General features: G+C 41.4%; 1 protein-coding gene across 3 annotated transcripts in view; it reads right to left on the bottom strand.

The window, feature by feature from the left end:
- LOC131344717 (NACHT, LRR and PYD domains-containing protein 12-like) overlaps positions 1-13,815 on the bottom strand; it is a 94,319-nt gene that overhangs the window by 46,354 nt on the left and 34,150 nt on the right. The window contains exons 1-4 of one of the 3 annotated variants that reach the window (XM_058377167.1): positions 9,223-10,777; positions 8,011-8,159; positions 7,496-7,612; positions 7,229-7,348 (exon numbers count right to left, since the gene is read on the bottom strand). The exons of 1 other annotated variant lie outside the window; for it this stretch is intronic. In XM_058377167.1, coding sequence (XP_058233150.1) covers positions 7,229-7,348; positions 7,496-7,612; positions 8,011-8,138 — 365 coding nt within the window. In that variant the 5' untranslated portion in view covers positions 8,139-8,159; positions 9,223-10,777. Of the gene's footprint in view, positions 1-7,228; positions 7,349-7,495; positions 7,613-8,010; positions 8,160-9,222; positions 10,778-13,815 lie in introns of those variants that run through there. One more of the 3 variants, XM_058377166.1, reaches the window with a different exon arrangement.

Consider the following 13,815-nt stretch of genomic DNA (forward strand, 5'->3'; position numbering starts at 1 on the left):
CTTGTCAAAATCTGAGTTCCAAACGCATATTCCCCGACTTTATCAATGACAAATGTCGGCCACAGTCGTCATCGGGGTTCAAGTTAAATGCGAATAAAGTATAACCGTGCGTATACTCATCTCTGTTAATCGACATGCCTGATCCTTTAACTGTCTTCCTGATGCTAAAATTAAAGATTGGAATTCACCGACCACATTTCCGGACTGGAAATCCGGTTGAAACGGTTTTGCAGGATATTGAGTACCGTCTACGTAGAGCGCTACAAACTCTATCGTAATGTTTAAAATTAAACAGGTTTTTGTTGTACGAACCGCTGAAGGCATCATTGTCTACCATTCCAAAGATAATGGTTTTAGGAAAAGATTCGCGTGAGCAAATGCGACTCCCCGCAGCCATGCTGAAAGTCTTCATGCAAACTCTTTCGATAGGATATTTGGCCGTGGCTGTAAGTAGCGCTTGCGCATGCCCTAGTTTTACAGCCGGTGAGACGGATACTTTCTTCACAAAAAGAGAAGCATTGAGCATTTTTAGAACAAAATTGGTATTTCCTTCCTTCATCAAGCAAAATTCATCTTTACTGCGAACCTTTTTAATCCACAAATCAACGCCATTAAGTAAAAATTTATCTTGAAAAAATATATCCGAGTGAATATGCCCAATCAGGTCAAAGGTGTTGCTTTCAGCACTAAACTGGGCCCTTTGTTTAAGACCATCGTTTCGACCATCAGGATCAGTGGCATCCATATGTCTTGCTGTGTCTTTGTAGAATAATCCGGTGCAAAATTGTGTTTCCAGGGTTTCTTTTCCATAGTTGAGGAGACATTCGAAGGTAGCATGGTATGGGTATGTACTGCTAGATTGAGAAATAAGACAATCCCCTAGCATCACATCTACTTGTGAGAAAAGCGATGCTATTGGATAGTTAACAATGCCAACCTTTGCATCATTAGCTATGTTGGTACCATCTGCATTCAGGATTTTGCAGGTTAGGTGTAAAAAGGTGTTGTCCAAGTCGAGGTAATCCTCACCATTTCCGGGCACAAAGAACTCTCTCACATAAGTGTACTTTTCGATACTCGTTTGGGTATAAGGTAGTGTAAAAATATCCAATTCCGACTTAGTACACTCTGAGGATAGACTGTGTAAAAAAGCCATGATGTTAGAAAATGTTCAACCACTTTCTTTTGTGAGAGATGGGAGGATGCTTCGTGCCTTTCTGCTTGGTCTTTTTCACACTGATCTTGATTTTAGTTACCTTGCGTCTTTTATTCAGAATCATGTGTCGATGTCCTGGGGGTCTTTTAGATTTTCTGCGTGCAATCAGTGCTAGACCTGATCCATCCTGATTCTAAGTGTGTGTCTTGTTTATAACGGCGCTCACTACATCGCTTACAATACATTTGGTAGCAGTTTTTAAATGAGGTTTTGCAATAGCGAAACCTCTTTTGAGGAATGGAACAGCCATTCTAAAAAGACCCTTAAACAGACCACCGAGACCTGCCCCATACATGGTGGGGGCACCGTGAAACCCCGGGAGGCCATTTCTGGCCTGATTGATGTAATAATTCACATAGGAATGAGGATCAGCGTACCGCCTACCCATCTTTTTTACAATCGGAACGAATGTTTAGCAGGTTTGAAGTGTAGTTTGGCTATAAATTTCCTGTAAGTAAACGGTATTCGTCTGTTCTGGTCCAATTTAACCTCGATTACTATATCGGTTGTGTGATTCTTGGTCAGAGACACATAGTGCAGCTTGTCGTAAGATATTGTGACCACTTTATTGTTTTCCCCTGTTATATGTACACATCTCAACAAAGGGATGAAACTGTTACCAATGCGCTGATGCTCAATGATGTCAGTATACACGTACATTGTGTAAAAGCCGGCACGAATATCAGCTGGATAAGGCGCTTCCGGGTCGTCAAACGTTAACAGAGTGTTGGGTTGCAGACCTAGCATATATGCCAAGTTTCCATTAGCGCTGAATGTGTACGTTTTTTGGCATACCATACGTATTTTATTTTTTATGGGGTTATAGGATAACTCCATGTCAATATTATGGTTTTTTATTGTTTGGTTGATTTCACTAACCAGTTTTTCAATACTTTCATAATATGCTTTAGTGATGTGACAGACGTAGTATTTTATTTTCTTTGATCCGTTCAACAGAACCACATGAAATTGACATTCTTGCTGGCTTACTGAGTGCCAACTATGGACATATTGAACCTCCGCGAGTGAAATCTCCCATTCTCCTTTCAAATTGATTGGTTTGGCTAATTTAGTAGTATAGTATCCAATCTTATTTTTAGGATATACACTATATTGCCAAAAGTATTCGCTCACCCATCCAAATAATCAGAATCAGGTGTTCCAATCACTTCCATGGCCACAGGTGTATAAAATCAAGCACCTAGGCATGCAGACTGTTTTTACAAACATTTGTGAAAGAATGGGTCGCTCTCAGGAGCTCACTGAATTCCAGCGTGGAACTGTGATAGGATGCCACCTGTGCAACAAATCCAGTCGTGAAATTTCCTCGCTCCTAAATATTCCACAGTCAACTGTCAGCTGTATTATAAGAACGTGGAAGTGTTCGGGAACGACAGCAACTCAGCCACGAAGTGGTAGGCCACGTAAACTGACGGAGCGGGGTCAGTGGATGCTGAGGCGCATAGTGCGAAGAGGTCGCCAACTTTCTGCAGAGTCAATCGCTACAGACCTCCAAATTTTTTGACATTTTGGACAATTCCATGCTCCCAACTTTGTGGGAACAGTTTGGAGCTGGCCCCTTCCTCTTCCAACATGACTGTGCACCAGTGCACAAAGCAAGGTCCATAAAGACATGGATGACAGAGTCTGGTGTGGAGGAACTTGACTGGCCTGCACAGAGTCCTGACCTCAACCCGATAGAACACCTTTGGGATGAATTAGAGCGGAGACTGAGAGCCAGGCCTTCTCGTCCAACATCAGTGTGTGACCTCACAAATGCGCTTCTGGAAGAATGGTCAAAAATTCCCATAAACACACTCCTAAACCTTGTGGACAGCCTTCCCAGAAGAGTTGAAGCTGTTATAGCTGCAAAGGGTGGACCGACGTCATATTGAACCCTATGGATTAGGAATGGGATGTCACTTAAGTTCATATGCGAGTCAAGGCAGGTGAGCGAATACTTTTGGCAATATAGTGTATATCCAATGATGCATTACATGGAAGAGTTAAATAGAATCCGCTCTCTTCCGTGGTTAAAGAATTCCCGTTTTGTTCGAGGCAATACTTTTAAGTTCTAATGCATGATGTCAACTACTTCTTTGGCAGGATTCCAGGAATTAAATTTATCAGGCCACCCCACCCATTTCACCAGACAGACTTTTTTTCCGGTTTTGGATCTTTTCAGACAAGATTTTCTCTATTTTGAACGCCCTGTCCTTGCCAATAATAATCTTTTGTAACTCATAAAAGGTTCACTTAATTTTTTCACCGTCACAGTCTTTCAATTTATATACCGGGGGATCTCTCGGTAACCGTTCAGATATTGTAAAGTATTCATCTGTAAAATTTTGTTCATAGTCTTTTTAAACGGAAAATTCTAACAACGTTACCGACTATAAACTTGAATTTTGGTTTCTTTATTTTCGGTGAAAATAATCCGTAAAGGGTTTTAAATACGCTGAAGGAATTGGTTTTGTTCACATCGACGGGTTTCATTTTGATGCTGGAATGGTAACTGTGATTGTACGCGTGGACCAAGTCCTGTACAACGTCTGTGTATTTCATGTTAAAAGCTGTAAAATATCTCCACATCCTGGTCTTTAGCGTTCTATTAAATCATTCACACACCGCTGCTTTCTGCCCTGTGCCTGTAGCAAAGTGAACAATGTTGTGTCTATTCATTAAATTTTGAAAATTTTTGTTAAAAAACTCCTTCCCTTGGTCAGTTTGTAGTTTTTTGGGGACTCTACCTTCCTTTAGAATGGAATCAAAAGCTTTAGTCACCTCTGTTCCGGTCTTGTTTTGTAACACACGAACCCAAGCATGTTTAGATAAAATATCTATACACATTATCAGAAATTTTGCATTGTCATTACTCTCTGACTCGTTGGACATATCGACTAAATCAGCTTGCCTTTATTCATCGATGTTTTTACGAAAACCTTGTTTCTTTTAAACTTTGTATATAGTGGTTTATGCAGTGTGTACGCATCTTGCTCCGCTAGCCAGTTTTTTTTATCTCTGCATCAACTCTCTTACCCACTTTCTCAACGATAGCTCTTTGCAAACTCTCAATACCGCCGTATGACCCTGGGTCTGACGATGTATAGTATATGTTCTTCATCAATTGTTCAGTCATTTCGGAGTAACAGAAGAAAAATGGTCAAATACAGATATGGATTATTGATTTTATTTCAGGACACTTATGTGAGTAAGGTTTACATTTTTATACGTCAAATATTCAATCAGATAACCAAAGACTTTTACTATATCAAGATTTTCCTTTCTAAGCAATTGTAAAACACAAATATCTGATACATAGGTTAAGATGCATAATACATGACTAGTTTTACAATCGAATGGTTCAGCAAACATAGCGAATAAAAATCCTTGCACATGATTGTGGAAAGGAACAACAGTATTTATGTTGCACAAAGATTCCCAATTTTTACTAAAATCTCGCACTTTGTTCATGAACATTTCTAGTCTAAAAACAACTTCTTTATCGATGGGAAGATGGTTAGTAAAAATTCTTGAGTCATTGACTCTCAGCTCAACAATTTGTTGGAGAGCGGAGACGATCTCAGTCTTTAGATCTTTCTCGGGGTCACAATCGACGTGGCGTGCTTTGAGGTTTCCCATGTATGTGTCGGGTCAAGGGGTTCCAGAGACGAGTGAAAGCTCCAATAGTCCACAACATCTTCATACACCTGGTCACCACAGATTTCCTTTGTTTTCTCTTTAGCCTCACTCAGAACAGTTTTGATGTAAGGCTCATCTTTCCAATCACAAACGGCTGCCTCGGCGATTGCCTGAATTTTTTCCAAGGATGGAGTTTGCTTGATACCGCACATTTTCAGTCCTCTAGCCACCGTGTATTTCAACCACGGTTTAAATAGCTTTTTCATCAATCTGTAGGAGTTCATGTGTAGATAGTACTCATCGGGGTCGAATAAGCACGAGTGTTGGGGTTGACTCGGGTGATCAATCGCACACCCGTTGCAATTGTCTTTGAGATCTTGATCAATGATTCTGTCCAGCAGTTCTCCCGTCACAGCACGGATGATAGCTAGCACGGTGTTTGATATGCATCCGTCAGCTTCATTGTTCGTAGGCAGATAGGTCAGATTTCTTTTTCCTAGGGCTTCACCAATGTTTTCATCATCTTTACATCCAGAACAGATCACATCTTTATCTGTGGTAGCGACCGAGCTGTAAAAATAAGGCTTGTATCCCTTATTGCTTGCCGACATATTGTTTGTCGATGCTCAAAATGTTTTAACTCAGAAATGTAGTCTCTCTCATATATACACTGTTTGGGTGGAATCGGGGAGAAGGTGTGGTTTCTGCTCAGTCCTGAAAGATTAATAAAACAATGTCAAAAGAGATCTAGTTTTACTCTTATTTCATCCGTTCTTTTCACTTCTTGGAATAATTTGTCGATTTGTTTAAAGCAACACTGTAGATCATGCCAGCTGACCTGATCATATCTCACTCTGCAGTTCTCTTTGTTATCAGACGGGCAGTCGCCGGTAGTAGAAGTGGAAATATGCAGTAAAACCTGGTCCTTGGAGAAATTTGTTGCTCTGATGTGGTACATCTGTTGTGGAGATGTACTGTTTTTCCACTTCCGTTTGTCGGCCTCTGGTGAAAAGAAATCCATTCTAACAATGTACTCAAAGTCCTTACACCATTTACGCAACTTTTCCCAGTCACACTGATCAAAAGTGATGCTCCTCCAGTGGATGTGCCCCGGTCCAGATAACCTGAAAAGCTCTACGTCTGCTGATTCCGCATTGAAAAAAAAACCCGGCTGTACAACCGTTTGACAACGACCAATACTGAATATGTTTATGCTCTAAAATTTTTGCAAATCTCCCCAAAGTAGATTTCAGCTTCTTTGGGGCATCAGGACAAGTGGCCATAGTTGCGCTCAAAGAATCACCAATATTTCACAAGTAGAGCATTTCAAGTGAAAAATGGTGGGTGTGTCTTTATTTTTTAAATTTTGTGTGTGTGTGTGTGTGTGTGTGTGTGTGTGTGTGTGTGTGTGTCCGTCTGTCTGTGTTTGGCTGTAAATCCATTTAAAGTAATGACTTTAGACCTCCATGACGTTTTAACCGGAAATCCTAATTATTATTTGATTATATGACCAATGTTTGGAAGTCATTACACACTCATTAGTCATTAACCTTTGACCTTTTTAATACTTACTATTAATTACATATCATTAATCATATGGTATCTCTGTAATGGGGGCTATTCAAGTTATAAATGTTGACCACTCTGTTGACCGCCATGTAGAAGTCATTACACATTCCTTAGTCATTTGATCTTTGACCTTTTTGATACTTCAGTTACATGTCATCAATCATTAGGTGTCTCTGTATTGGGGCTATTCAAGTTATATTTGTTGACCACTCTGTTGACCGCCATTTGGAAGTCATTACACATTCCTTAGTCATTTGACCTTTGACCTTTTTGTAGCCCCCTTTGTTGACCACTCTGTTGATTGACATGTGAGTCATTAAACACCTGACCTTTGACCTGAGCTGTCAAAACCAAGTTACAATATGTGAAAGGTAATTCTTTCTCTACTGTGCCTTAGCCAGATTGCAGGATTTATTTTTCTTGTGTACTTTATCTTCAGACATTAATAATAGACACAATGCAGTTTAATTTGTGGCTCTTTCCTCAAAGATGCAATATCTGTGTGCTCCCAGGATTATTATATTCACATACAATTGTTTTGTACTCATGCTTGTGGTGCTTATGGGCAAGAAAAAAATAGCTTCTAAAGTGGAACCAGCTGTTTTTATCAGTTGTTTAGTAGATGCCCTCATTGACATACCTAAAGAAATGTATGATAATATGGATTGTGTTGAGTTGTGAAGGTGTATGTAAATGTCTTCTATTGTGTACAAGTACAACAAAGATTACTGAGTCTCATCAAAAATCAAAATCATGAACAATCTGTTATTAGTGTGTATGAGTTCCATCAATGTGTGTTACCCGTGTCTGGGTGAGGAGTCTCTCTTCTCTTTAAACCTTAGTGGTATATTCATAGACTCATTACTCTTCATGGACGCACAGCTTGGTATAGGAGAGTCCGATCTCTTTTCGTTGGTTTCACTGTGCACACACACACTCTTACAGTAAAGATCAGTAAACAACTTTAACTAAATTTATTTTGTTGTTTCATTTGATCTAAGTTTGGACCATGTTACATTTATTGGTAAAGAATATTAAGTAAAAAAAGATCTAACTCGGAGATGTTACCTGTGTGTAGATGAGAAGTCTTCATTATTTAATCCTGGTGGAGATTCTGTACACACATCACTGCTCATGGAGGAACTGCTGGGTCCTGCACAGTCTGATATCTTTACCTGGGTTTCACTACAACATACACATTTTACCATTAATGAATTATTTACAGACTTCAGATTATTGTTAATATGAACAGGTAGTCAGTAGATTTGAGTAGTGTAGTAGTAGACTTTTTTTTAAAGATTTTGGAGGGAAATGAAAGGATTGAAAATCTTGACAGATAAAAAAAGTAAATGATCCAAATAAGATTTTTTCCTCCAGGACACACATTACTCTTTAATGAGACACAACACTAGAATGTTCTATCATGATTTTATTAGACATTCACTACGTCAGTGTCGGGCTGTGTATTTCACACCTAGGCCTTCACTGGTGTCCTTCCTGAATTAATCCACCTCTATACCATCATTAATGACGCCACAGCAATAGATACTAATCAACCGTTATAGTTTAAATTTGGACCCCACCCCAGGGTTCCATGTCCTATAGGGCTAGTTGATTTTCTGCTCCTGTAGTTTCCCCTGCTGTTCTCACAATCCTGCAGGACAGACATCTCTGGCATGCGGTGGCATTGGTATTGAAGTTCCCATAGCATTAAGCCATGTAACCTGGTTCACTGAGAAGAGAACAAGATGCTGCATCACTTGCCACACACCGAAGTTCGACTAGCAAGTAGAAGCTAGAGTGATGCAATTTAGATATCCTTTTATGGTCTTGCTTGAACACTACTCATCACATGACCTCATTAAGCCAGTAGATATGTCCAGTAATCAGAATCATCGAACCCACTCACCCGTGATACTTTCTGTAATTACTGTATACTTATCAACAAAACCCCCTCACCCTCACTACATCCAGTAATCAGACTAATCACCAAACCCCCTCACCCTCACTATGTCTGGTAATCAGACTAATCACCAAACCCACTCATGGTCACTATGTCCGGCAATCAGACTAATCACCAAACCCCCTCACCCTCGCTATATTCGGTAAACAGACTGATCACCAAAACCCCTCACTCTGGCTATGCCTGGTAATCAGACTAATCACCCACCCTCCTCACCACGTCCAGTAAAACATGCAATGGCATGTTTTCACACAGAGCTTCAGACAATGCTTCTGTAAAGAGGAGTTCTGTGGGATATTGTTAAGGTCTACATTAATTTGTGTAATTGTAAAAGATTGTTTTCTCTTACTGGTTTAATGAATAAGGTTTAACACGAAAAGAAGGATGTATTAACTTCAGTGGGTCTGTTAAGCATGAATGGGCTTTATGTACCTTGTGGATTAATGAGCTACTCAGAATCTCACTATCAAACCTGATAAAGTTTAAAATAGGTCAGGCAACCTCGCAAAGGCCAACACTTGGCTTGTACAAACATGTCACACCTCAACAAAATACAATACAAAATGCATACCTTTCATTACTTTGCTTTTTGTTTGCAGTGAGAAAAGTTATGTTAAATCTGATTTACTTTGTAGATTTAGTGAAAATGCTAGAGAAAATAATTAGTGGAATAATGGAATAATTAGTGAAAATCCAAAATGGAAATCTGATTAATGTAACCAACATTTACCATAAATACACTCACTTCACACTTTACACACATGTATAATGACATATATAATCATATGACATATATAATCATATTTCCATAAAAGAAATAAAAATATTTTACCTTAAGTCAACAATCCTTGCCCTTCCTTTGTGTTTGTTCATTTGAACTTCTGAGATGGTGTCTAAGCCGGAGAAACCTGTAACTGCTTCAGGAACTCTTTCATGGTTGAACTGGTTTGGGTGGTTTATACCAAGGTATTATTGGAGCAAAATAAATTAGTGCTGTGATTTTTTGTTCCCTTTAAGCACACTCCTGTTCTAACATGTTATAATCCTTGAGTATTTTAAAACTTCAGAAGAAATAAGATTTATTTGGAGATGAAAAAAGTCAATAAAAAAAACTAAATCATTGAATTCAAGCCAAAAAACATTAAGTGTTACATAATTCATTCACATTAAAGTGTCATTCATAGTATTAACTAGATGTACAAAAATTAACAACACATTAACTTACTTTCTTCAGTAAAATATTCCAAATATTTAAAAAAAAAAAAAAACATAAAACCACAGATAAAACATTTGATTGAACTATTTTCAGGCATATTAATATCAGTTTTAAGCACCTATTGTTTACATATTTAATTATCATGGTATACAATACCTTCTTTATTGCACCATGTAAGGATGCATTCGAGGCAACAGGATCAGAATCCATAATGCAGATCTTCTTTAGAAAACGGCAGGCAAAAGACGTAATGAAATAGGCAGGCAATAGATCAGAACCGGAAAATCAAACACACTGGGAAAACCGAAACCGAAAACCAGAACTCGTACTCAACTAGGGAAGGCAAGGATCATACACAGAATACACAGATCATACACAGAATACAGAATACACAGATCATACACAGAATACAGAATACACAGAATACACAGATCATACACAGAATACAGAATACACAGATCATACACAGAATACAGAATACACAGAATACACAGATCATACACAGAATACAGAATACACAGATCATACACAGAGCAATCTTAATACAGAGAATAAAGGCTGGGTACGCACTCTAAAGAGGAAACAATTCTTCGCGTAGAACAAAGGCAGCATGCTGTTTAAATAGCCTAGAAACACCGGAAATAAGCACACAATGTTAAAACTCAGGCGAGGGCTCCCTCTGGCGTACGGGTTCCACATACACTGCTACACACCACCTATAATCATTTGCTCATCTGCACTCATTGTATTTACCTTCCTCTGTATACTGTTTATATATGCAAATTATTTATTTTTTTTATATACTGATTATATATGCTAATTATTTGCACTGCGAAAGTGCACGTCTGGTTAGATGCTAACTGTATTTTGTTGCCTTGTACCCAGTGAGAAAGTTGAATCTAATCTAATCTAATGTATAAACTAACTTATTGTACACCCCTTTATAACAGTTCAGTTTGTCTTACTGTAGCCTAGCCTACCTGAAGACAACCTGAGATTGTGTCTCTGCACTCAGGTGAACACACATGGCGCTCTTTTACTCTCTGGGTCAGAACTCAAAATTCAAAAAATTCAAAATTCAAATTTTATTGGTCACATACGAGATCATCCACAGTACGACGTGTAGTGACGTGCTTATTACGACTGTCTTACATGAAAGAGGAAAAAGTAAAAAGAAAATGTGTAAAAGAAAATGTGTAACAAATATAAAAGTATAAAAGCAAAAACAAACAAACAAAAAAAAAAATATATATATATATATATATAGTACAATATAGTATATGTATAGTATATGTGAAAAATAAAACAATATAAATAAATATATGTGTAGACTCTAATGTACAGAAGATACAGCATATAAATATATGTAGATAAAAAGGTCTGCTAAAGTCAACATTGAAATGGTGATGCAAAAGAGTAGTATATACAGTGTGCATATGTAAGATAAATATATAAATATACTGTAGAAGTGTATGAGGCAAAATATAATGTCCAGTTTTACAGGGAGTAAAGTGACAGTGCAGTGTGCACACAAAGATGTACAGAGAAGATGTACAGTGAGTGTTATTGTGTGTACAGAGTAGTGGAATATAGCATGTGCAACAATCAGCTGAGGTAGAATGTTAAGTTATGTTGTGTGGAGGTAAGACCAGAGAGTCCAGATCCTAGGTTTTCTGGTTGAGGGCCCGAATGGCCTGCGGGAAGAAGCTCCTCCTCATTCTCTCTGTGTCTGCCTTCAAGGAACGGAAACGTTTCCCTGACCTCAACAGAGAGAAGAGTCCGTTGTTGGGATGGCTGAGGTCCTTCATTATCTTGCTGGCTTTGGTCCAGCAACGCTTGCTGTATATGGTGTCCAGGTCAGGAAGCTCTGTGCGGATGGTACGCTCGGCTGATCACACCACCCTCTGGAGAGCTTGCCTGTCCTGTTTGGTGCTGTTCCCAAACCAGGCAGTGATACTTCCCGTCAGGATGCTCTCAATGATGCAGGTGTAGAATGTCTTTAGCACCTTTGAGGGCAGTTTAAAGTCCTTCAGGCGTCTGAGATGATAGACGCTGCCGGGCCTTCTTCACCAGGGTGTTAACGTGACAGGACCATGTCAGGTCCTGCGTGATGTAGACACCTAGGTAACGGAAACTGTCCACTCTCTCCACTGGGGTCCCGTCGATGGTGAGGTGCTGGTAATTCCTCTCCTGCTTTGTGCTAAAGTCCACTATCAGCTCCTTAGTCTTGCTGACGTTCAGGAGGAGATTGTTGACCTGGCACCATGTCTCCAGGTTTTTAATCTCCTCTAGGTAGGCCGTCTCGTCGTTATTGGAGATCAGGCCCACCACCACAGTATCGTCCACAAACTTCACGATGTTGGTGGAGCTGGAAGTGGCCACACAGTCAAAGGTGTACAGAGAGTACAGCAGGGGGCTCAGAACACAACCCTGGGGGGCTCCAGTGCTGAGGGTGAGTGAGGGTGAGACATGGTTGCCCAACCGTACTGCCTGAGGTCTGTCTCGCAGGAAGTTGGAGATCCAGCGACACAGGGATGGGCTAAGGCCCAGGATCTCCAGCTTAGTGGTGAATATGGAGGGAATTATGGTGTTAAACGCTGAACTGTAGTCAACAAACAGCATTTTGACATAATTCCCCCTTCTGCTGTCCAGATGGCTCAGGGCTGCATGATGGAGGTGTGCGATGGCGTCCTCAGTAGATCGGTTGGGACGGTACGCGAACTGTAGCGGGTCCAAGGTGTCAGGTAGGGAAGAAGTGATGAAGTCTCTGATGAGTCTTTCAAAGCACTTCATCACCACTGAGGTCAGGGCCACTGGGCGGTAGTCGTTCAGGCAGGCGGGCTGGGGTTTCTTGGGGACAGGAACAATGGTGGACCATTTGAAGCACGTCGGGATTGTAGACTGTTCCAGGGAGAGGTTGAAAATCTCAGTGAACACAGGAGCAAGCTGGTCAGCACAGGCCTTCAGAACCTGACCCGTGATGCCATCTGGTCCTGCTGCCTTCCTGGTGTTCACTCTCCTGAATGCCTTTCTCACGTCATGCTCCGAGATGATGAATGCGCCGTCCTCTCCGGCTTGCTCCTCGTGTGTGCTGCCTGTAGCGCTGTTAGTGCTGCTAACGCCGTTAGTGCTCTGAGCTGCAGCCTCGAAGTGAGCATAAAAGGTGTTTAGCTTGTCTGCCAGAGAAGCGTCTGCATTCACTGATCTAGAAGATGGTGTTTTGTAGTCCGTCATAGTCCTTAGTCCCTCCCACAGACTCCTAGAGCCACAGCTGAAATTGCGCGCTGAGCGGGGACAGAGAACAACACACAGAGCCCGGGAGCACATCAACACCAGCTTTTAATTATTCCGAACTGAAAGTAGGGAAGACAGGAACTCAGGTTAGCAGGAGAGCAGAGGGGGAAAGAAGAAGAAAAAAAAAAAAAAAGACAAAAAGAAAAAAAGGATAACCAACTAAGGAGAGTCTTCCCTGAAAGGGCACCTAGGCCAGGGAGGGCTAACGGCAACGGCAGCGGCAGCGTCCTGGAGAAGGCTGAAAATGGCTGGGGACGGCAGGTGCAGATCCGGGAGGGGCTGAGCTTCAGTGGTTCCAGAAGGCCTTGCTTTAGTCCGAGCTGCCTGCAAAACAAAACACACCATCCCTATTAGTCCAGCAGGGGGCTTCCCCTACCTTTTGGGGCTGGCGAGGCCAGCCTCTCTGTTGTGTTGCTCAGCTGGAGGGTGGATAGTTTAACGGCACTTCTGATTGGCCCAGAGCGTTTTGGCGCGCTTTCTCCTGCTCTGCCCTGCACTCCAATTTAGTGGCGCTAGCCATGGTGCTGATCCGCTTCCGTCTATGCGGGCGCCACTGTCCAGGGTGCTGCATCCCTGCAGCTTGTGTTTTCCAGGGAGAGGGAGGGGGCGAGGAGCGACTCTTTTCTGCATGCGTGCGGCGGTGTGTGCAGCGCCGTCACAGGGCCCCCCCCTTAGCCCCGAGCCCCCACCTGGTGGTCTTTGGGCCGAGAGGGAGTGGGCGCGAGAGAGACCATCCGCATTCCCATGTTGGCTCCCTGCTCTGTGCTGGACCTGGAACGAGAAGTCCTGCAAAGAGAGGAACCACCTAGTTACCCGCACGTTAGTGTCCTTGGCTTTGGCCATCCATTGCAGAGGCGCGTGGTCCGTGACCAGCGTGAAGTGCCGCCCTGCCAGGTAGTAGCGTAGTTCCTCCAC

This window comes from Hemibagrus wyckioides, linkage group LG24 (assembly GCF_019097595.1).
Source record: "Hemibagrus wyckioides isolate EC202008001 linkage group LG24, SWU_Hwy_1.0, whole genome shotgun sequence".
NCBI classification, from domain to species: Eukaryota; Metazoa; Chordata; class Actinopteri; order Siluriformes; family Bagridae; genus Hemibagrus; species Hemibagrus wyckioides.